The sequence below is a fragment of the Colossoma macropomum genome, unplaced genomic scaffold (assembly GCF_904425465.1).
Source record: "Colossoma macropomum unplaced genomic scaffold, Colossoma_macropomum, whole genome shotgun sequence".
Taxonomy (NCBI): domain Eukaryota; kingdom Metazoa; phylum Chordata; class Actinopteri; order Characiformes; family Serrasalmidae; genus Colossoma; species Colossoma macropomum.
Genome location: NW_023495761.1, coordinates 3,185,903 through 3,209,196, shown reverse-complemented (window position 1 = coordinate 3,209,196; position 23,294 = coordinate 3,185,903). Strand labels below are relative to the sequence as shown.

Below are 23,294 nucleotides of genomic sequence, written 5' to 3'. Positions count from 1 at the left end.
AGTTGGCTACAAAAAGCCTCTGCAAGCTATAATACCTGCCAAAGGGGTTTTACTAAGTTCTGACTTGATAGGGTGTATAAACCTTTGTTCATGCCACAATAACTATTATATTTTAAAATATTTTTAGTTCATAAAGGTAGCTGTGTGTAACTTTGTATTATAACTGTGTACTGACATTTACAGAAAATGTTATTAAAAAAAATGCCACTGATTACGTCTTTTCACTTCAAAAATCAACAAAATATTTCATTCGCCTGCCCAAACTTTGGCATAAGTGTAAATGTGTTGTTTTTATGACATCACAAAAACAATTAATTCAAAGTAGGCTCTTTGTGCAGCTCATTTTCCATATACAGACTTGTATATTTTGAAAATAATACAGTTTACAGACTATACTTCAAACTCCTATTTCATAAAAGGAAGGACAATTTGGTTTTCAGTGACATTCGATGATCCCGAGCCAACAGTACGTGACTGAAGTGCCCTTGAGCAAGGCACCTAACCCCCAACTGCTCTCCGGGCACCGCGGATAGGGCAAGTGTGCTCACTGCCCCCTAATGTGTGTGTGTGCATTCCCTAATGTGTATGTGGTGTTTCACTGCATGGATGGGTTAAATGTGGAGGTGAAATTTCCAAATATCTGCATCTTCCTCCTTGCATGTAGGTAAATGTGCTGCATTACAGTTGACTACGACCTCCTCCAGTAAAACTCCTTCTGACACACGTTAAATAAAGTATGAAGTATATGGCTAAAGGAGACAGCCAAAAATTTCGGCAGTGAATGAAATGATGAAATGATGATGACTCTGTAGGAGAGATATGCCGAAAAAGGCGCCACAGTCAGCACGGGTCATTTACGAGGAGTAGCCTCAGGCTCCTGATGGCCCACCGGTGACCTTATCAAAAGCCTACATCAGCACTCTACAACATTACACCACTTTGATAACTTTGACTTTGGCTTAGGCCATTACAAGCCACTTCTTACGATATAAAACGCTGCTAATATAATAAGCCCACAAGAGATTTGCAAGAAGCAGGCGCGAGCAACACATGTAAAGTACTGTGCAAAAAGTCTTAGTCCCCCTGAGAAAGTTCTATTAAAAGCTATCTATCTGGGCAGTGAGCCCTTATTTGCTCAGAAAAAACATGTACATTAGAATAAATACAAATAAACACAAACCACTGCAATGCTAGGCTTATTATTCGGTCACTTTTTACTACTATTATTTTAGGTAACACATTATTTTAAGGAACATCTATTGTTACTGGAAGACAAAGATCTTGTTCGTTCAATAAAGCCCAAATTAGACACATCTATATAGGCCATATCACTATGCATTAAAAGACTCATGTCATTAAAAAACATTATTTTCCCTTATTTCATTAAAGAGTTTGACGTAGTATATAAACAGTACTAAGGTTTCAAAAGGTATAATTTATTCCCTAGTCCATACAGTCCATATATTGAAAATAAGCTGTCTGTTTTGAGTGCATTGGGCCTCATTTATTAACTATTCTTAAGAAGAAATTTCTTCTTAAAACACACCTAGTTTTCATGAAGATTTTGACATTAAATGTTTTGTTTGGGATTTATTCTTAGATAAGAACACAATCTACACACTCAAGAATGCAAAGATGCCAACAGTTATGTGGTTTAAGAACACGTCACGAATCTATCGTAGATTTTTCTTAGCACCTTTCCCTTTCTCGAGTGGGAATATCCTCAGGGATATTGGTGAATGAGGCCCACTGTTTCTGTGATGTCACAAACACCAACACATTTACATATACCAGCCTATTCACTCTACAGTAGTTGCTCCCCACCCATTTATGGTGAAGTTATAAAGAGCATTTCAGCCTGGACTGCTTGATGAATGAGAGAAAATACAGGTCAGCCAGTCAGAACAGAACTCATTTACATATATCAGTGTTAAAGGCATAAACAAAAACAGGTGTTTTCTAAGGGATAAAGAGAGGTTGGGAAATGGTGATGTAAAAATGAATTATGACTGTTTTGATACAATAACCCACACAAACATCATAGATGGAAAATTTAATAGGCCTCATTTAACCCATCCATGTAGTGAAACACCCACATACATGCACACTAGTGAATACACACACACTAGGGGGCAGTGAGCACACCTGCCCGGAGCAGTGGGCAGCACTATCCATGGTGCCCAGGGAGCAGTTGGGGGTTAGGTGCCTTGCTCAAGGGCACTTCATGTCCTGTCGGCTCAGGGGATCAAACCAGCGACCTTCGGTCACAAGGCTGGTTTTAAGAACACCCCTCTCATGATAAAATCACAGTAACACACGGCCTCTTGTGGCTTATTGCTTTAATAAACACCTTGCTAATTGTTAACATGAATTTCACATCTTATTAGTCTATAACTGGCAACATTTTGTTCCTACGAAGGTTCTAGGTATATTAAGTGACTTCTGGAGTTCATTGTATTAAAGCTAATAATGGCTTAACGAGTGTTCAGCAAGTCAATTTGCAGTCTATATTCTAAAGTAAAGTAATGTAAGGTAGCCAAAAATATAGTTTTAATCCAGTTTAATTACTAGTTTTTTTTTGCAATGAAATATGAATAGGTGTTATGTTGCACACTGACTGTTTGAAAACTTTTTAGCCTTAGTGATGGATAAAACTCTTTAGAGTTACTTTACAACATGGAACAGATGTTGAAATATTAGAGACTTATTAACGTCTAATTAGCACTAATGCAATACATTCCAGAAGACACTCAATGCTACCTAAAACCTATAGGAATTAAATGCTGCTAATTGTAAGGTGCGAATGATTAATCTAGCTCAATAATTTGCATAATTTGTAGTGTGCTTACTGTGCATTACTACAACTAATAAAGCAATAATTGGTGATTTTCACATAACAAGACTCCAATTATGTACTTATACCAGCCGTAATGAATAAGGCTTAATGCATATTGAACAAATCATTTAAAAATGTCTAAAGAACATGATCTTAAAGGGGAATTTCACCAATTTTTCAAAATTTCAGTGTAATTCTGTTTCTGAGATGTAAAAAAAGTGATTCCGAGTAGCATGATGTGAAATGGATCACTGTAGATCACTTGCCAACTCTTGGTTGATAGTTACCATGGTCTCATTGTCTACAATGCAAATATAGCCAATTCATTTACTGTCCAAAACCAACAGTGAACCAACACGCGTCAAGTGAGTTTTTGTATGTAACCCAATGATAAGGGACTATTTTGCCTTACAACACCCTACATGTACCACTCCACCAAAAACTGATTTAAAAGTCAGTTCTTTGTTTTAGACCAAAAGCTTACATTAAAACAATGTCTCAGGCATCAGGCAGCATCTTAGTCACTATGTAAGACTACTCTGTGGAGTAGCTTTAAAAGACATTAAATGCTTTAGTTATCTGGTTCCTACTCTGTAAATTTCTCTAGAATGGAACATTTCACATTGAATCACCCGAATTACTGTGTTAACATCGTAATCATTTAATAATGCATAATATTCGCCATTTAATAAACCCCAACATGTATTCCATAGAATAATATCACTGTGTTAACCATTTCCAAACTTCTCCTTGCTGCAGCTCAGTGTTCACAGTTGCCATCTAGTGCCTTCTTCAGCTAATCAATACTTCATTAAGTTAAACCAGGTGGTGGAGCTTAACAAATCCATGCAATGACTGAAGGAGAACCCAACCTGTGTTCTTCTTACCAGTTCTCAAGTTCTCAAAACTGTATTTTATTTTTGGTCTCAATTCTGTTGTCTGTTTACAAGCAAAAACCCACTTCCTTACTGCAAGGAATATTTCTGCAGTTTCTTTATCAGCTGCATGTGTAGCGTATGGCTGATTACCATAGACAGTCATTTTGACATGTTTTTCCGTTAAAAGAAAAGCCTTTGAAGCGCCTGCCCATTGGCTTCTATTATAAGTGAATTGACAGGTTTTCTGTTCTTTTCTGAGTAAGTAGAAACACGACAAAATTACTGTCTGAGGTAGAGGACAGAGCGGGTACAGTACAGATGTGACGGACAGAGATTAGGATGACAAATGTCACAGTAGGGGAGCACAGGGCACAACCTGATGTGAGGTAAAATATAACGTCTTTATGTATAACACAAAACAGAACATGGATTTTGTGTATTTAAGCAGGTTCAAGTAGATTGTATTTCTCGGCACTTTCTCATATTACCATAGCAACCTTAATCAGAAGTGTTTTCCAGTCACTGAGTTGTGTACAAGCCACAGAATTCATGGCTATATTATTTTCATCATCATTATGAAATATATAAGAACTCACAGTGGGGGTCAGACAGACTGAAGTACAGCCTCTGTACAGTGAGGTTAGCTTTAGCACGGTGTACCACCAAGGTAAACAGTAAGAGCAGTCCAAATCCTCCCGTATAAATTTAAGTCAATTTTTATTACTTTATTAATCAAAAATGTAGTACAGACGTCATTTAAATAAAATAAATAAAAGCTTTATTGTGCAGGTATTTGCTGTTCTGCTTTGGGGTTAAAACAGCTTTGCTGTGCTTTATATACACTCTTAAAAAGGATGGTTCTTTAAGGGTTCTTTAGTAAAGAACGTGGCTTCATAGAGAACCATGAACACTCAAAGAACCCTTTGTATGATTAAAACGATTTTTGCTATGTAAAAAAGTTGGAAAGATGGAAAATGGGCTGTAGATGGTTCTACACAGAACCTTTTTGAAAAGGGATCTACATAGCACCAAAACTGATTCTTCTATTGTTAGAAGCTTTACATCGTAATGATACAAGAACCATTTCTGGGGTTATATAGAACCATCTACAGCCCATTCTCCATCAATCTGAAGAACCTTTCACAAGGCAAAGAACTTTCTAATCATGCAAAAGGTTCTTTGAGTGTTCATGGTTCTAAATTAAACCATTTTCTTTACTAAAGAACCCTTTAAGAACCTTTTTAAAGAGTGTATATAAAGCAATGAAAGCTACATAACCCCAGATATGGTTCTTGTATCATTATGATGTCAAGCCTCTAACAACAGAAGAATCCATTTTGGTGCTTTACAGAACCCTTTTCAAAAAGGTCCTATTTAGAACCGTCTACAGCACATTCTCCATCAATGTAAAGGACTCTATCATGATGCAAAAGAACCCTTTAATCATGCAAAGGGTTCTTTGAGTGTTCATTATACTATATGGAATATTTTCTTTCACTAAGGAACCCTTGAAGAACCAAATGTGTAGCTTTATTAATAGCTTTATTTTGCTATTAAAAGTATTTAGGTATTAAGTCTGTTCTGCATTGAGGTCAAAATTAATTTCGCCCTGTTTAGCATGACCATGACTGGCTAACAACTTTTATACAGTGCCGTATTTGTGAGGAAATAAAAGTGACCCATCCTTATGGTCGGGTCATATTACTTTTCAATTTAAGTCTATGTCCTCTACATACATTTTCATTTTTGTGACGATTCATTAATACATCAATCAAAAATGTACTACAGACACAATGTAAATAAAATATATTTCAGATTTATCAGGCTGATGTTTGCAGCTCTGCTTGGGGGTCAAATACAGACAGTATTTTTCACTAATCATATTTATTTTAATAAATATATTTTTTTTTCTGTTTAGGTTGGAAAGCCTGTCAAGGTCAAACAACACAGAGCTGTACTGAATAAATTGTTTTACATGGTTTTATCTGACATTTTAGCAACTGTTACAATGAGCCCCCATCTGTTATAATTAACTTTAGGTGCCCAAATGAAATATTTATTTTTCTGTGTTTATTTCAATGTTTTAAAGGCTCATCTGGTCTAAACAAAATATAATTGTATTAAATTGGCACCAATTTACTAGGCTTTTAACAACTGTCACAACGAGCACCTCAGTCTGTTACAATGACCCCGCCTATGGGGTAACTTTCAGCTAAATTGGTCACAAATTGGTAAGTGCTTAAAAGAAGGTTTGCTTTTTTAATTAGTGTAGTTTGCTTGTATAAAAAATAATTAATCTTAAAATTATTTAGCAAAAACAAACTGTGTTAGAAGCCCCACTCACACTTTCTTGTGATGGCAAATTTAAATGAATATTCTCTTAATCAATGATAATCAATATTCAACAGTTTTAGGTATTAACTGAAATGAGAATACTGATTTCTCTTAGAGGTCGTACAGGAAACAGAATAAGCCATAGGCTGTGTGCGTGAAAATTCTAGCCGTAGTGAACTCTTGAACTCACACAGAAAGTTGTGTAAGATGACCTTGTAAGGACAGGAGAATCTGGTATGAGCATGATCAGACCGGTTTTTTAAGAAGAAGATATCATAAACCAAAAAAAGGTAAAGATTTTGGGTATAATAGGGACTAATATATTGTGGAAACTTCATAAGAGGGGTGGGGTGATTGTCTTATCACCCCAGAGGAAGGTATAAAAATAAAAAAAGAAAAAATAAAGCGAAGACCTTTTCCTCCTTTCCACAAGAGCTCAGCATCTGAAGTCTTTTTGATTTATTTTGATTCTTTTTGAAAGCTTAGAATTAAGACAGTTAACAGTGTAAGTGTATAGTCAGTATTAGAGATTCAACTATATGTCCAGGCCCTGGGCTGTAGGGACACTTGGCTGGTTGAGGACTTTTGTCCACTGCTGTATTTGTAATGAATCTGTTTCTGAGAGAGTACAGGAAACAGTCAGACTGGGTGAAAAGTAAAGCAGCCCATATTTACAGTCGGGTCATATTACCTTTCAATTCAATCTGAATGTGTCAATTAAACCGTGTCAGGCTTGACCTGCTGTTACAACATTTGCCTGCACTGCAGTTCAAACACCTTGAACTGTTAACTTCCAAACTGCATTTGAAAATGGCAGGTCCTATTTTTCCTGCACCCACACGTTAGAGCTTCTCTCTCTTTCTCTCTCTCTCTAATGAGAACTTGACCCCAGGTCTGGTGCACTTCTCTCTCTCACTACAGCCTTTGCCGGTGGCTCTCATATAGACTCCTCTCCTAATGAGTTTGGAATGCACCCAGGCTCAAGTCTCTTTCATCCTTATAGCGGGGTAAAGGGGCGGCTATTGAAGCAAAACCACCGCACACAAACACGCACCCACCGCACCCCCCCACGCACACCTCCCCCTTCCGCCTTACCTGATCCAATTCTTTCTTCTGCCGCATTCTCTCAGTATCAGCGTCCGCTATGATCTTCAACAGCTTGCGCTCCTCCACCTCCTGATTGTCAATGAACTGCTTGGTCTCCTGGGCCTGCTGCTTCATCTTCTGAAGCTCGGCCTACAAGAAGAAGGAGCAGAGGGACAGCGCCGTTTAACAAGAGCCGTACGGGAAACCCCAACTCCCCAAAAAAAGGAAAAACTAAACCCTTAAAAAGCATTTTTGCTGTAAGCAGACTCTCTCTCTCTCTCTCTCTCTCTCTCTCTCTCTCTCTCTCTCTCTCTCTGTCTCTGGCTCCTTTCAGTTACTCTTTATCTTTGCTTTATAGCATGCCAAAGGCAATTGTAGCAGGCCTGACATCCCTGGCAGCCAAGAGTAGAGCAAAATAAACAATAAAAAAGAGAAAATGGAGGGAAAAGAGAAAAGGATCAAAGAAGAAGTAAGTGTTCTGGGCATTGTTTTATACTGGTTTCTACCCACACACAATCTGTACCCAATCTGCCCTATGGAGAAAGAACAGGGAGACAAATGAATAAAGGTAGAGAGAGGTAGAAAAAAACAATGAGAGAGAGAAAAAGAGGGAGACAGATGGAAAAACAGACAACAAGAGAAAGAGAGATAAAAGAATGAACAAGGGAGACAGAGAGAGAAAATGTGATAAAGAAAGACAAGAAGAGAGAACAAGAAAGAGAAAGGAAGATGAAAAAACAGACAATGAGCGAGAGAGAGAGAAAGAGAGAGAGAAGTAGATGGAAAAACAGAAAATGAGAGAAAGAGAGGTGAAAGAATGAGAGAGAGAGACAGAGAGAGAGAAGGATAGGTAGAGAGAGAGGATGGGGAGAGATAAAGAGAGAAAGACAAAGAGAAAAAGAAGACAATGAGAGTGAGAGGCAGGTGAAAGAATGAAAGACAGACAGAGAGAGATGGATAGAAAGAGAGGGGAGTGACGAGAGAGAAAAACAGAGAAGAAAGAAAGAAATAAATAAATAAAGAAAGAAAGAAAGAAAGACAGTAAGAGAGAGAGACAGAGGTTAAAGAAAGAAAGATAGAAAGAAAGAAGAGAGAAAGACGAAGTGATAGAGAGAAAGAGAAAGAAATGAACAAAGAAGGAGAGGAAAAGGAGAGAGAGAGTGAAGGAGAAAGATGGTGAGAGAAAATCTGTGACAGAAAGAGAGAGAGAAAGAAAAAAGAGAAAATGAGAGTGAGAGACAAAGCGTGTGTCAGTGGGCAGGCCTCATTGCTGGGGGGCCGCAGTGGAGCAGCTGAAAGGCTGAAGGCGCTGATCAGTAGCCTGGTCAGGTGCTCTCCATCTGGCCTCGCTCCCGGAGCGCCCCCCCTCGCCCCCTTGCCACCACACCCGTGTTAACATTTCAGCCAAATCGAGTGTGAACACAATGCCACCTTGTGCGACACGCTGCCGACAAAGTCCCCACCAAAACAGCTTCTCCCTCACCACCTCTGCAAGGACAAACCCCCAACCAGTGAAGCCCACCACACCAGACGCCAGACAACCTCTAACCTAGCCGTGTTCACACCAAGCCCTCGGAACATGCAGCCAGGCCATTTGGGACGATGGGCTCACTGTCACTTTAACAGTCTGTGTTTTGCAACGTTTTTGACATTTCTTGACATCAAAGCACACAAAAAAGAGTTCAGAGTGTAAATTCAATGTGAATGTAATTAATAGCATAATATAGCTGCCCAAAATAAATATCTCAAATAGTCACTTTACAGGAGAGGGCAAAAACGCTCTTCACTCTTAGTGTAAGTTAGGATAATCTTAATCCAAGCAATTTTGGAGCATTTCTATGGGTCCATTCATCATGAAATTTTCACACAAGGTGAAGGACAGCTGCTGAGGTCAAATGATGTAGAAAAAATTCTGAAAAAATAGATACATGTTTTCTTTTTTTAGGGAGGGGGACAGCAACAATAACTTCATCATTGCATGATGAAAAGGTAATAACTCAACTTCTGAGGGTTAATGCAATTCCATTGTTTTTTTAACCCTTTATACCTTTGGGGGGCGCAAAAAACATGACTGCAAATTGCTAGAGGGCATCCACGAGCGAGTCCTCAATGAATGGGTGTGAAGGACCTGAACGTCTAAAAACAAAAAACTTAAACACATTTCTAGCCATTTACGCCAGAACCAACGGAAACAGAAAAATAGAAGGATGTATTCCAGTCAAAACTTACCAGTATTTTCCTGTCTTATACAGCAAAAAGGTTCTGGGCTGCTACTAAGTGCTGATTGGCTGGTGAGCTGGTCAGCTCTTGGGCTTCAATAATGTCATAAATGTGCATTAGGCACTGCTAGAAAGTCCCACAACCGGAGTTCCAAATATAACAGCAGATTCTCTGTTATAGTTTTGATATTTACTGGCAGAAAGTTTAACTAATGCTATTAACTAGAAAATGTAGTGCTACTGGCAAAAACAACAGCTTTTTGTTTGCCATGACTTTTGATCCATGAAAGACTGCAACCACTAACACCTCCTTCATTACAACTCTCTCTGAACCTCACCTTACTTTTGCTCTGACTGGTCAGCACAGGAAAGAAGCTCATGACACGACATGAGCAACCTAAGCACTTTGGTGTTTTCCTTGATGTGCAGGGCACGTAAAGCACAACGTGTCCAGCAAACAGACACAGCAAGCGAAACATGTCTGTCCTATTGAAAGTAACTGAATTGTATCACTCTATAAAACATGTGACCCCCTATGAGGATCCACTTCAGTTTCTCACTATAATAACTACTCTTGCATACTATTTCATACTTGTTCATTAATACTTTCTAATTATTATGTGAATAATATGTTTTGCTAAGATTTAACAGAATAATGAGTCTGCAGTTCAAGGGAGTAAAGCCTAAGCTGAAAAAAGTGTCTGTCTGGAGATTGCTTTATATTTCGAACTGTAACTCAGTGATATATCATCAAGTGATCCAAGTCCTCTGATTCAGCACAAACTCAGCATTTTTCAGTTATGCCAGTTATTGGACACAAATATGCAATAAAATAGATAAGAGTAGTGGGCAAAAGAATAACACCCAGTGCCTTGACTGTATCTGCCGGACAGCATCCTTAATCCTGTGATTGGCTGCCAAGTGTTGACAAGGAAAAACATACAGGGGGAAAAAAATGGACTGTCGATCTGTATCAGCTGTGATCTAGTGGGCAGACAGAGCAGAGGACTCTGCAGATGTAGTGCTGATTGGGCCTGGATTCCAGAGAGGGGTATGAGAAGCGTGAAGCGTATTGAGATCTCAAACACCTGTGACAATATTCAGGTTCAATCCTTAGATGTCTAGAAGTATTCGTGTCATATTGGTAGGAAATATACTCTTAGAAAAGATGGTTCTTCATAGGTTCTTTAGTAAAGACAATGGATCTATATAGAACCATGAACATGCAAAAATTGCATCATCAAATGGTTCTTCAGATCAAGAATGTGCTGTATATGGCTCTAAAGAGAACCTTCTTAAAAAGTGTTCTGTATAGCACCAAAAAGGGTTCTGCTATTGTTACTATGTCAAGCTTATAACAATAGAAGAACCCTTTTGGATGATATATAGAACTCCTTTCAAAAAGGTTCTACGGCACATCCTCCATCAATCTTGAAGAACCCTTTGACGATGCAAAGAACCCTTTAATGATTTAAGAATGTATTTAAATCGTGGTTCTAAATGGAATCAGTCCTTTCACTAAAGAACACTTGAAGAACCATCTTTTTAGGAGCATATTTAAATTTCAGTACACAGTCAAATAACTAATTATATAACTAGTTACCAGTTTGTGTATACAGAAGTTTAAAGAGGCCATGAGGTGGCTATACTTTTCTGGATTGTTGGTTATCTTGAGATCACAAGATAACTAAGCCATGATCTCAAGATAACAATTTGACAATTTAAGATGACAAAGTTGTGATCTTGAGATAGCAAAAGTTGTTATCTTGAGATCACAGCACAATTAAGTTGTGATCTCAAGATAACAATCCAGAAAATTATAGCCACAGCTCATGGCCTCTTCGGTCTTCTCTAGGTGTAACTACTGAGATGGGGGGAAAAAGCTCTGGGGCCCACAGGTGCAGGAGGCCCCACCATGACTGGGCAACCCTAAAATCTTTACAAGGCCTCGAGTAGCTAGAAATGTATTCATTGAAAATAATTTTAGTGTCACTTTACTCTATTCCTCCTACACAAAATTGACATAACCATGACATGAACATGACTGGTTACTGTCATCAGATACAGTGGGATCCAAAAGTCTGAGACCACTAATGAAAATGCTTCTACTACTAACGTAGTACAAAGTTTTTCAAATTATATTATCAGCAGAACAATGTGAGTGAAAAGTGAAATCTTTGGAATATTTATACAAATTTAAGAATTTCTTACTATTCAGTATTTCCCTTTTTTTGCTTTAATGACAGGCTGCACTCGAGCTGGCATGGACTCCGGAATTCTGTGCAATGATGAGATCAAATCAACCTGAGAGTCGTATGAACACGAGCTTCACTGGAAAAGAGATAAGACTAAAGAAAAACTGACCTTGTAGCTCATCTTGCTCAGTGTCGCAAACTGGCTTAAATTTGAACAGTGATGTAGAAATAGTGCAGAATCTTGAACACTTCTTCTCATTTTACTTCTCTTAACTTTTCTTTGTTTTACATTTTTCAAGCTAGTAAAACCTCTGTTGTTTATTTCCAGGTTTACAGTGAGAAAATCCTAGCTTTCCAATGTGGTCTCAGACTTTTGGACCTCACTTTGTCTCATAATGTGTGATTTTACGACAGCTAACTAGAGTATACTCAACAAAACTGGCAACACTTTACTGAAGGGCAGTGACCATAGCACCTGCATGACACCTACGTACAGTTACGTTTGTATGCAAAAGTTTAAACACCCCTGGTCAAATTATGTGTTGTTGACGTTCTAAGTGGCAATGAGTTACCACACTGTCTACAGACAACTTAAATAGAGTATAACTGCATCACCTGTTTAAGATGTTTTTGAACAATGTTCCAAAATGCTCCTGTCCCAACTTTTTCATGTGGCAGGCATCAGTTCCAGAATGCTGATAAACATTACATATCTTGTCTTTGTACTATTTTTGTTCAAATACATGTCACAGAAGTAGTTTCTGTTTTTATTTTACATTTTACCTACTGCTTCATTTAGTTTGGTGAAATTACAACATGCTATTGTTATCACCATCAATAGCTGTTAAAGACAACGTGTCCTGAATGCGTCAGTGGTGACACGTTGGGTTTTACAGGGTTAGTGCTCCTGCCAAATCAACTTTAAAATGCCACATGCAGACTATCACCATCACACTGGGTTATACAGCGTTGTGTCCCCAACCTCTCTGGTTCCGTTCTCCTTCATCCAAGGCTGAACCTTTGGCGACAGTGGCTGAAGCATGTAATAAGATTTCAGAAGGATCGATGCCTCTCCCCACACTTTGCATAGCAATCAGCCGAACCTGACCCGAGTCGAGGGCGGCTCCTCTCCTCCTATTATACATCTTCATGTTCTCTGCTGATTGGAATAGGTAGTCCATTCATTAGAATGCTAATGAATTCTTATGAAGTGACCTAATTGTTTCGAAGGCTAACTAGCCGGCGCGGTAAGGGAGGTCATGCCCCGGGCAGGTCTGACGATTGTGAAGCCTTTGGTGGGCATGGAGAGTTTCCACAGCCAAGGCTGGAGTTAATAAAAAGAGAAAAAGAACAACAGCAGAGTGTTTGCACCGCCGCAGGGGGCTTTGAACAAGTAAACACTGATCGGCGTCTACAAAGGCTTGCTGTACAACAGGCTGATGTCTTTTTGAGGAGGTCAGAGCAGCGCTTGCTTTACTGATACACCAACAACTGTGGGGTGTCAGTCATTATAAACCACAGAGTGGGCTGAGCAGGAGCTTAATAACAACTTTATCACATACTGCCTGACAGCTTTGTTTACATTTAATAACAAAGCTAGTTTTACAGGTGTTGTATGTAACAGTTCTACAAGCCACATCTACAACATACTGCACCAAAAGTTTGGATACATCTAATCATTTTCACTATTTTCCTCTTTTTAGAATAATTGAAAAGACATCAAAACTATGAAATAACACAAATAGAATTTGGTATTTTTAACCCTAACCTTAACCAACACCTAATCCAGTTAATCTGCAGGTACAGAATGGTGTGAGCAGTGTGTTTATCACAGTTTGTTGAGGATGCTGAGATGGGTCTGTATTAGACCTGTTACATGTTCAGTGACCTCTCAGCTTCACATCTACAGATATGAAATTGGAGCCTCCAAATAAAATGAAATACACTGAATTATTATTATTATAAATACATTTTATTTCTGCACTTTATTAAAAGTCTCTTGATAATCTACTGAATGTATTCACTGCTGCTACAGCACTGATATGTTGTTGATATGTTATTGTGAGTCTGTTGGGGGCTTATTTTATTTAAAAAGGGCCACTCAAAATAAAGTGTCATCATCTTTACTCAGTAAGGAGTTAAATGTTCCAAACTATTCACCAAAGGTTACTTGGATGTTACTTGTTTTATTCAATATTTCAAGAACTCTGTGAGCAAGAAGTTATTAAATGATAAATGCTAAACTGTAAGTATCTATTTACATTCATTTTATTGTCAGGTTATCTGCCTTTTTTCTGATTACTAATTTTATAATAACTTCATTAATGACGTTATACAGTATTCTCAGAATCATTCTCATTTATCATTCTGGACACATAATATTTCTTCATTTTTATTGACAGCTTTCTACTTGTCCTACTTACTTGTTATTTATTTGAAAGCTGTGAAGATGCACAGGACTAGTATATTAGAATCATTTTATATTTTTACATGCAACCAATTTTGTTTAACATTGTTAAAAACATTGATTCCAAACTCCTGAACAGTGTTTCCATATTTCTGAATAGTAGTGTATGTTGAGAATTACTTGTTGGGCATTTAAGAAGAATTTAAAATATATTATACAACATTCATAAATAGGCATCAGCTTCATCAAGTTTAATTTGTCTTCAAACAGTGTTCAGGAATTTAAGCATTAGCATTCAGATCAAAGTGTATTATCAGGTGTGTCCAAACTTTTGATGGGTACTGTATAATATATATTACAAGTGTATAGAAATTGGTTCTATATAGAACCATGAACACTTGAAAAAAAAACGTATGATTAAAGGGTTCTTTGCATCATAAAAGTGTTCTTCAGATTGATGGAGAATGTGTTTTACATTGTTCTATACAGAACCTTTTGGAAAAGGATTCTTTATTGCACCAAAAAGGGTTCTTCTGTTGTTACAATGTCAACGCTTTTTGGTGCTATACAGAACCTATTTCAAAAAGGTTCTACATAGAACTGTCCACAGCTTGTTCTCCATCAATGTGACGAACGCTTTCACGATGCAAAAACCCTATCATGCAAAGGGTTCTTTGAGTGTCCATGATTCCATATAGAAGCATTTTCTTAACTAAAGAACCCTTGAAGAACCATGGACAATGCTGCTTGTACTTGGTTTTAATGGAACAGTGGAGAACTGAGATTACTTTGCAGGTTGGAGATTTGCGCATCACAAGCGACATACAAGTCTCAACCGCAATCGTTAATAATATATTTTTACCGGTGCGTTTAATTCTTTTAAGTATCCACGTGCGCTCGCCGTTCTGTGATTGCGTAACCATTTCAAAAGCAGACACCCCTTTCTTCTCTCACAGCCGTGCTCTCCCGCTGATATCAAAGTGAGATGGATATAGATTGGAACAGAGGAAAAAAAATAATGATGGATGGAGCCTTGTTGAAGTCGTATGTGCACTACATGCCCCAGTTGTACACATGAAAGCTGTGCATGAATAAGATATGGCATGCATTATCACCTAACAAAACTCGGTCGGCCGTGCCAACAGCATTGTAATGTTTCCGCTCTCATTCCATTCTCACGTACAGTGGGGCTCAAAAGTCCACATTGAAATTTCGGGATTTTTTTCATTTAAATTTGGAAATAAGTAACAGAACATTTGAGAATTTTGAAAACTTTAAAAAAGGAAAGTTTTGACAAGAAAAATAAAGAAGAAATGTTCAAGAATGTGCATTGTTTCTAGATCACTATTTTAATCTATGCAAATTTGACCATGTTGAGACTTTTGTTCAAAAATCAGTCAGTTTCTTTTTTTCCTCGTCTCTTCCATTGATGTTTAATGTTCAGGCGACTCTCAGGGGATTTGATCTACTCATCAGAGGCTTTTGCACAAACTTCTGAAGTCCATGCCAGCTCTAGTGCACACTATCATTAAAGCAAAAGAAGGCCCAACCAAATACTAAGAAAATTTGAAATTCATGTTAACATTTCTAAGATTCTACTTTTCATTCATATTGTTATGCTGACAAGAGAATTTGTAAAGAAAATCTTTCTAATAAATTAGAAAAAATGCAAAGTAGAAGCATTTTCATTAGTGGTCTCAGACTTTTGGACCCCACTCAAGCTTGGCATGTCCACAAAAATAAAAAAGAGGACACGTTTGTGGACAGTGTTTCTCAGGTGACGAACAACCCCCTTCTCCCGATCACAAGGGTAGCACATATCGGGACAGTCTTAGACCATATGTAGAGTTCAGAGGAAGGCAGGAGGTGCTCTCTACTCCCTACTGGCCAGAGATTAAATTGCTTAAAAATTGTTGAAATTTGCATGATCGCAAAGAATAACATGGAAAAGATCCTCCATCACTGCCAGAACTTACCACAAGAGAACAGAGATAATATAACAAGACATTACTGTAGGGCCATGTTCACAGGGCTACATGACACCTACAAAAGATCACCATGACAATGCCATAAATCTACATAAACATTTATAAAGACTTATTTCAATAGGTGTCATATATAAAGGCCGCTTTACTCCGATGTCAGAAAATATCACCTGACATACGTTATGTCAGCCTTAAAGCTGGAAAATGCAACCTTAATGACAAATGATGTCTGTTGGACTAAGTGTTTATAAATGTGTATATTGGTCTAGGTCAGTTGTCATGAAGGGCTTATGTAAAGGTCATGTAGCCTTATGAGCACTGCTCTACAGTGTGTTACCAAATTACTGTAAAAAGATAATTATAGTAGATTATTTATTGTTTCATTTCATTACTTCTTGTTGCTCCCAAAAAATTGGAATACTGAACTTTTGAACAGTATTGTTTGCCTTCAAGGCAACCTTCTTGCAGAATGGGGGGAAAACGAAGGCAGTGGGGCGTGTCGGTTGGGGGGCGATAGGGGGTCATACACTGATGATGACACATTCTGACAGGACAGGGGGAAATTAGACAGCGAAAAAGGGGTCCCAAGACAGGTGGATATGACAGGCCCTTCCGCACTAACGTAAATGAACCTAGATTTGTCACCGTTTACCGAAGGCTGATATTGACTTCCCGTCAGGAGCGTAATACCCTGACAGTCGCTAAATGCTAAGGGGGGAGTGTGGATGGCGGGAGTGGAGTCGACGACTAAACGGGATTGGAGCTGTGGAGGAGAAAATCACTTGCTTTAATGTAGATCCCACATGAGTGTGACTCTCTGAAGGGAGAGGGGCATTACTGCTGTTTGAATATTCACATTTTTCCAAAATGCCAAAACACAGAAGGTTTAATCCCTTAAGTGGCCAGGGCCCACCGGCAGGCCCAGGTTTGATTACACACTTCTAGAACCTCAAAATAGCTCAGCCAGTTTGCACTGAAGTCCCTGTATTTGCTGAATAATAAGCCTTAGTATGTAATAAGCCTAGGATTTTAAGGGGTTAACATTTATGGTAACACTTTACTGTAGGGTACAGTTCATGAGGCTACATGACACCTACATAAGCTTGTCAAGACAACTGACATAGACCTACTTAAATGTTTATAAATGCCAATTTTAATCAAAGTAGCCTTTATGACAGATGACGCCTATTGGAATAAGCATTTCAAAACATTTATTTAGGGTTATGCCAGTTGTCATGACAAGCTTATATGGGTGTCATGTAGCCTTATGAACTGTACCCTACAATAAAGTGTTACCACATTTATTTACTATCAAAATAAGTAAATTGTCCCTGATCACTTTGATTTAATGACCTTTGTGTTTTAGCTATATATAATTAAACACTACCAGTTGAATTAAAAAAGGCCTAAAAAAGGTTATGTTACACATGTAACACTGTACAAATCTATCACTTTTTCTTTTCTCAGACTGTGCCTTTGACATGTGATGGCAGTGAAGGAAGACTGACTTAAAGAGGAGAGAACTCTGACAACTTGGGCTGGAGTTCTGGGCGGCTTCTCCCCATCACTAGAAGGCCGGTCCCCCCTTGTAAGTGAAGTAGGACTGTCATAGGACTGAGGCACAGGGAGGAGAAGGGGTGGTGGTGGTGGGGATTACAAGAACTTTGTAACAGGAGACAGAAGGTGATGTGAATTTACAGGGCATTAGATTGGAAGGGGAAGGTATTTCAGGCACGTTCCTCCTCCCCAACTTCAGTTATTCCAAAATTCCATTAAAATATTTCCATACATAGATTCACTGTCGCCACCTTGGTTAACGTGAGGTGTAATATTCTCTGCAATTGTACATCACGCTCTCAGGGAAAAACTTATTTAAAAATTACAATGCAGGGCTCTCAAGTGGCACAGCTGTCCAGGTATTGGCCCTATCGTTGGGAGAATGTGAGTTTGACCCCTGATAATGAGTCCAAGACAGCATAACTGGCTTAGCTCTCACTGTTTTTTGGGGTTGTATGGCTCTCCCTATCACTTTGTCACTCAGCACAGTGCTAGGCAATGTTAGCTGACAAAACAAAATTGACAGTTAGTGTTCTCCTCCAAGCATGTTGAGCTGTCCAATTATTGTTTAAGTGGCAGTTCAAAAAGAAGCAGTTGCGCTTCATATGTCTCGAAACACTTTTTAGTCTTCACCCACACAGCCTTAGCATTGTGTGATACAGGAAGATGCAGCTAGCAGGTGAAGCTTAATAATTAATTAATCCCAAACTACACATGCCTTATTCAAACACCTGATTAAGTATATGAAAACTCAGAAAAGCAAGTTATACATAAAGCACTAGGCATGAGACAAAATATTATATCAAGTTTAGCAATACAAAAAAGCAATATGAAACATTATTCTGTTCTGTGTATTACGAAATGAAAGTACTGTAACTGCTTTACATGCAAAATAGTATTATTTTCTACCTTGGCTACTATAATATGGCTTTGACCTACTGTCATATGAAATAAGTTGAACACTACCGGTCAAAGGATATGTTTGACACAATATCTAGAGAGAACACTCTTATATATGGCATTTTTCTACCAATTTAAGTGCATCATTTTCTATTTATTGAGGTTAAAGTATTGGGAAAAACTATGAAAATAAAGTATTATAAAAATCTAAAACATAAATATAAAATATAAAAATACAATATGCTATAACTTTGGCACAAGCCTCACTTTACAGTTTTAAGATATCTTTTCTAATACTGTTAAACAGTAGTTGTGCATTAAAATGTGCAGAAGTGTGTTCATAGTGGATGGTTTAACTTATTTTCACTTCAAAACATGACTGGGGTGCCCAAACGATTGCATACGCATGCATAGTGCAACATCCCGTCTTGCCTTGTCATTGCCTTTCTATGTTTCTGTCTTTGTTTCTGCCTTTGTTTTTATTCCCTTGTGTGTCTTACCATGTGCTTTTGTTGTCGTTTTGGTCTGTGTCTCCTCTCTGGTCCTGCCCCCTTGTCATCTGTTCTACCTGTCTGTTGTCTGTAGCCTCGCCCTTCACGTTTCTTGTTCCTTCTCAGTGTATTTATACCCCTGCGTTTGCTCAGTCCCTTTGTCTTGCATTGTTTATGTGCCCCTGTTGTTTGTTTTCACTTGTCTTGCTGTAAGGTTTTTGTTTCTAGTTTAGCTTTGCTCTCTTTAGTTTCATCATGGACTTGTCTGCTCTACGTACCTCTGCTACTCAGTTTCTGGACTCTGTTTTAATCTGTTTTAAATAAAAGCAACTCACACTTGCATCCAGCCTCATCGCCTTCAACGTCACATGCAGGTTCTTTATCAATGGTTCTAACACATCATAATCTTGACAGCCCCTGTCAGCCAGGCAGAAAACAACATGGTGAGTGAAAGTAGGCCAGAAACTGAGGATGTGGCAGGATGGCACAAGCTTCTTGTCATAAATTTTGTATTGATTGAATATAATACCTATATTGGAATATGAACTGTATCATGGTCAGAGTAGATCATATAATGCCTAGAAAGCGCTGATGCCCTGATGTCAGCAAGCAATTCTTTAAATAGCATCACTTAACATGGATGTGGCTGGAACTGGCCTCCTCTAAGAAGATAAAAAAGACTCATGGATGTTTTACTCAAGCTCCAGAATTACAAATACAGACCCTGCTAATGACGTACGTTCACTGATAATTTACAACTCACGCACTTATTTCCCAGCTTTCTCCTCCAGCACTCAGCAGTCATGAACAGACCCTTAAGACCGACCACAGTGCAGAGCCCTAATAACGCTGCACTGGTGAATTATGATTTGATGAGTAAATGGCTAAATGGCATCTCCTTACTTACTGCCTCCTCTTTAGAAGCGAGATTTTTTAGATGGCCAGAGAGTCTGTATTGAATAATGAATCTCTCACGACCCTCGGCCTCGCGGATGGCGCTTTTTTTTTTCCTTTTTCAGTGAATATGTTAAAAACGGAGATGTGCATTAAGATGTGCTGAAAGGCTTCCAGCAGCTAAAAGCTCGGCTTTGCTAAAGAGCGCACGACTGTTCCAAAGACAGACGTGACAGTTGGAACAAGTTTGAATGCAGGCTATTACTAATGCTGTCTAACAATATGAAAAATGTTTTCATATTTATTGCAGTTATTATCACAGCCCTCTACTTTCCAGTAAACTTAAGAGGACGCTCAACACATCACAGCACGAGGCTGCCAGGGTCCCCACTGTGCCTACAGTATGTTTATTCGGACCCACACACACACCCAGCTTAGCTATGTGTTTTTCCACGGTTGAAGACGCAGGCCGGCGTTTTAATTTACGCAAAGCGCATCTCTTTCTGTGCTGATGCAGACAGAGATGGAATGATGTTGTCATAATGGCAGGTGGAAGAGAAGAACTATATCGGAAGGGGTAAGAGAAAATGTTACATAGGGAAAGAGAGAGAGGCAGAGTGGGAGAGAGAGAGAGAGAGAGAAGAAAGCGAATGAGTGAAGGAAGGAAAGAGGATAGAGAGAATGTGAGAGAATGGCAGAGAGAGAGGGAATGAAAGAGAATGAAAGAGAGAAAAATAAAAGAGAAAGCACAAAGGGAGCATATATGAGACAGCAAAAGAAAGGGGGAAGAAAGAATGGTAGAGAGAGAGAAGGAGATTGAGTGAGGGAGAAAAAGGGCAGAAGAAAAAGTGAGTAAGTGAGTAAGTGAGTAAGAGATAAAGAAAGAGAGAACATGAATAAGAAAGAAAACAAGGAAGAGAACAGGGTGAAGAGAAATACAGAATGAATAAAAAGAATGAGAGTGAGCTAAAGAGAAGAAAAAGAAAGAAAAGGAGAAAGAGAAAACAAGCAAGACAGAGAAAAAGTGAGTTGAGAGAGAAAGGAGAGGAAAACAGCAAGGCCAGGAGAGAGAAAGAATGTGAAAGAAAGAGGGAGGGACAGAGAGAGGAGAGAGAGCACGAGGGGAATGAAAGAGAGACAGAGAGAAAAAAATGACAAAAAGAATGATAGAGAGTGAGCGAGAATGTGCAAGAAGGAGAGAGGAAAAGAGAGGACAGAGAAGGAGGAATGAAAGAGAATGAAAGAGAGAGGGAGAGAGAAATGATAAAAAGAATGATGTGAGAGAGAATGAGAGGAGAGAGGGAGAGAGAAAGAAGGAGGGATGGAGAGAGAGGAGAGAGAGAGTGAGGGGAATGAAAGAGAATAAAAGAGAAACAATGACAAAAAGAATGGTGGAGAGAGAGAATGTGTGAGAAGCAGAGAGGGTGTGAGAAAGAGAAAAGAGTGAGAGAGGGAGGGAGAACAAGAGGAAAAGGGAATGAGACAGAGAGCAAGAGAATGAGAGGGAGAGAGAGGAGGGAGAGTGAGGAATGAAAAGAGAATGGAAAAGAGAGAGAGAGAAATGACAAAAAGAATGATGGAGTGAGAGAGAATGTGAGAGAAGGAGAGAGGAGAGAGAGCGAGGAATGAAAGAGAATGGAAAAGAGAGAGAGAAATGACAAAGAATTATAGAGTGAGAGAGAATGTGAGAGAAGGAGAGAGGGAGAGAGAAAGAAGGATAAATGGAGAGAGAGGAGAGAGAGAAATAAAAAAGAGAGAGGAAGGGAGAACAAGAGGAAGAGGCAATGAGACAGAGAGAGCGAGCGAGAGAGAGAGAACAAGAACAAGAGAACGAGGAACAGATGAGAAGAGAAAGTGAGTGAGAGAAAGAGTGGGAGAATTAAAGAGGAACAGAGAAGCAAAGGGAAGAGAGAATGAGTGAAAGAGAGAGTGAGAGAACAAGAAGCAGCACAAGTGAGAAAAAAGAGGACAGAGCAAGGGAAAGAGGGAACGAATGAGTGAGGGTGTGAGAAAGAGAATGAGAGAGCACTAGAGAAGGGAAAAAGAATGAAAAGAAGAGGGAGTGAGAGGAAAAAAGAGAATGAGCGAAAGAGAGAGTGAAAAGACAGACAGGGGAAGAGAGATAGTGAGAGATAGTGAGAGTTGGAGAAAGAGAGGCAGCATAAAAGAGAAAGAGAAAGAGGAGAGAGCAAGGGGAAGAGAGAGAGACAGAGAATGAAAGAGCACTAGAGAGATGGGGGAAATGAAATAAAGGTGGAGTGAGAGGGAAAAAGAATGAGAGTGAGAGAGAATGAGGGAGAGTGAGAGATTGAGAGAGAGTGAGAACGAATGAGAGAGAGTGAGAGAAAATGAGAGAGTGAGAGAGAAGAAGAGAGAGTGAGAGATTGAGAGAGAGAACAAATGAGAGAGTGAGAGAGAATGAGAGAGAGTGAGAGAGAAGGAGAGAGAGTGAGAGAGAAGGAGAGAGAAAGAGAGAAGGAGAGAGAGGGAGAGAGAGAGAGATTGAGAGAGAGTGAGAATGAATGAGAGAGCGTGAGAGAGAATGAGAGAGTGAGAGAGAATGAGAGAGAGAGAGAGAGAAGGAGAGAGAGAGAGAGAGAAGGAGAGAGAGGGAGAGAGAAGGAGAGAGAGAGAGAGAGAAGGAGAGAGAGGGAGAATGTGTGTGTAAGTGAAGAACACATGAATGAATGGAGAAGCATTGCAGGCTCTGTAAGGCTGTACAGCATTTGCTATTAATTTGCTGCTTTGCGCATGCTGCTGCAGGAAAAACATGAAAGCACTTGTCTGTCCTCCTCCTCCTCCTCCTCCTCCTCCTCCTCCTCCACTTCCCTCCTTCTCTCCTCCATCAGCTGCTTCTCCCACTTCCCTCTCTGTTCTCAAACACACACTCCACATTTACACTCCACAGAATCGTTAAAGCTGAGTAAAATGAAAATAAAATAAAAACGAAAAAGCCGCCAGATTTTCCTGCCGTGATTGGCATAACGAGTCATCCCGTGGTGATTGAGTGTGCAGTCGTAACGACGCGCAGCGGTAATTATTTTACTGTGCGCCACATGTCAAGCGATCAACGCCGTGCTTAATAACTTTTTAAAGTCTTCAGTGAAGCTGCTGCCTTGTTTTTTGTTTTTGAGTTGCTTTTGTTGGGGGGGGTGGTTAATGACACCAGCGCCCGCTGAAACAGCAAAGCCGCCGATGCTAATGCTTTTTTGATTGCGGCGGAACTTATGATTCAATTATCAAAGCCGTATCAGAACTGTGCCATATCCCATAACAGTCGCAGGACTAATTGGATGAGGAGCATGTGGCATGAAGGCAAAGAGAAAATGAAAAAAAGAGGTGGTGCATATGATTTATATCATTTATGATGTGTAGATAGCCTTGGACACAGGTTTGACGATCTCCAATCTGTGGCTTAGAGCTGAGCAGGCATCACTACCAGGCTGGGAGCCCACAAAAGGTCATCATCACACAATCACGGTTACTAGTTGACCTGAGAGGCAGATGGGTAC

At 39.2% G+C, this 23,294-nt stretch overlaps 1 protein-coding gene across 1 annotated transcript in view; it reads right to left on the bottom strand.

The window, feature by feature from the left end:
- cfap58 (cilia and flagella associated protein 58) overlaps window positions 1-23,294 on the bottom strand; it is a 219,745-nt gene that overhangs the window by 110,738 nt on the left and 85,713 nt on the right. The window contains exon 12 of the mRNA XM_036563477.1: window positions 7,144-7,284. Coding sequence (XP_036419370.1) covers window positions 7,144-7,284 — 141 coding nt within the window. The remainder of the gene's footprint in view (window positions 1-7,143; window positions 7,285-23,294) is intronic.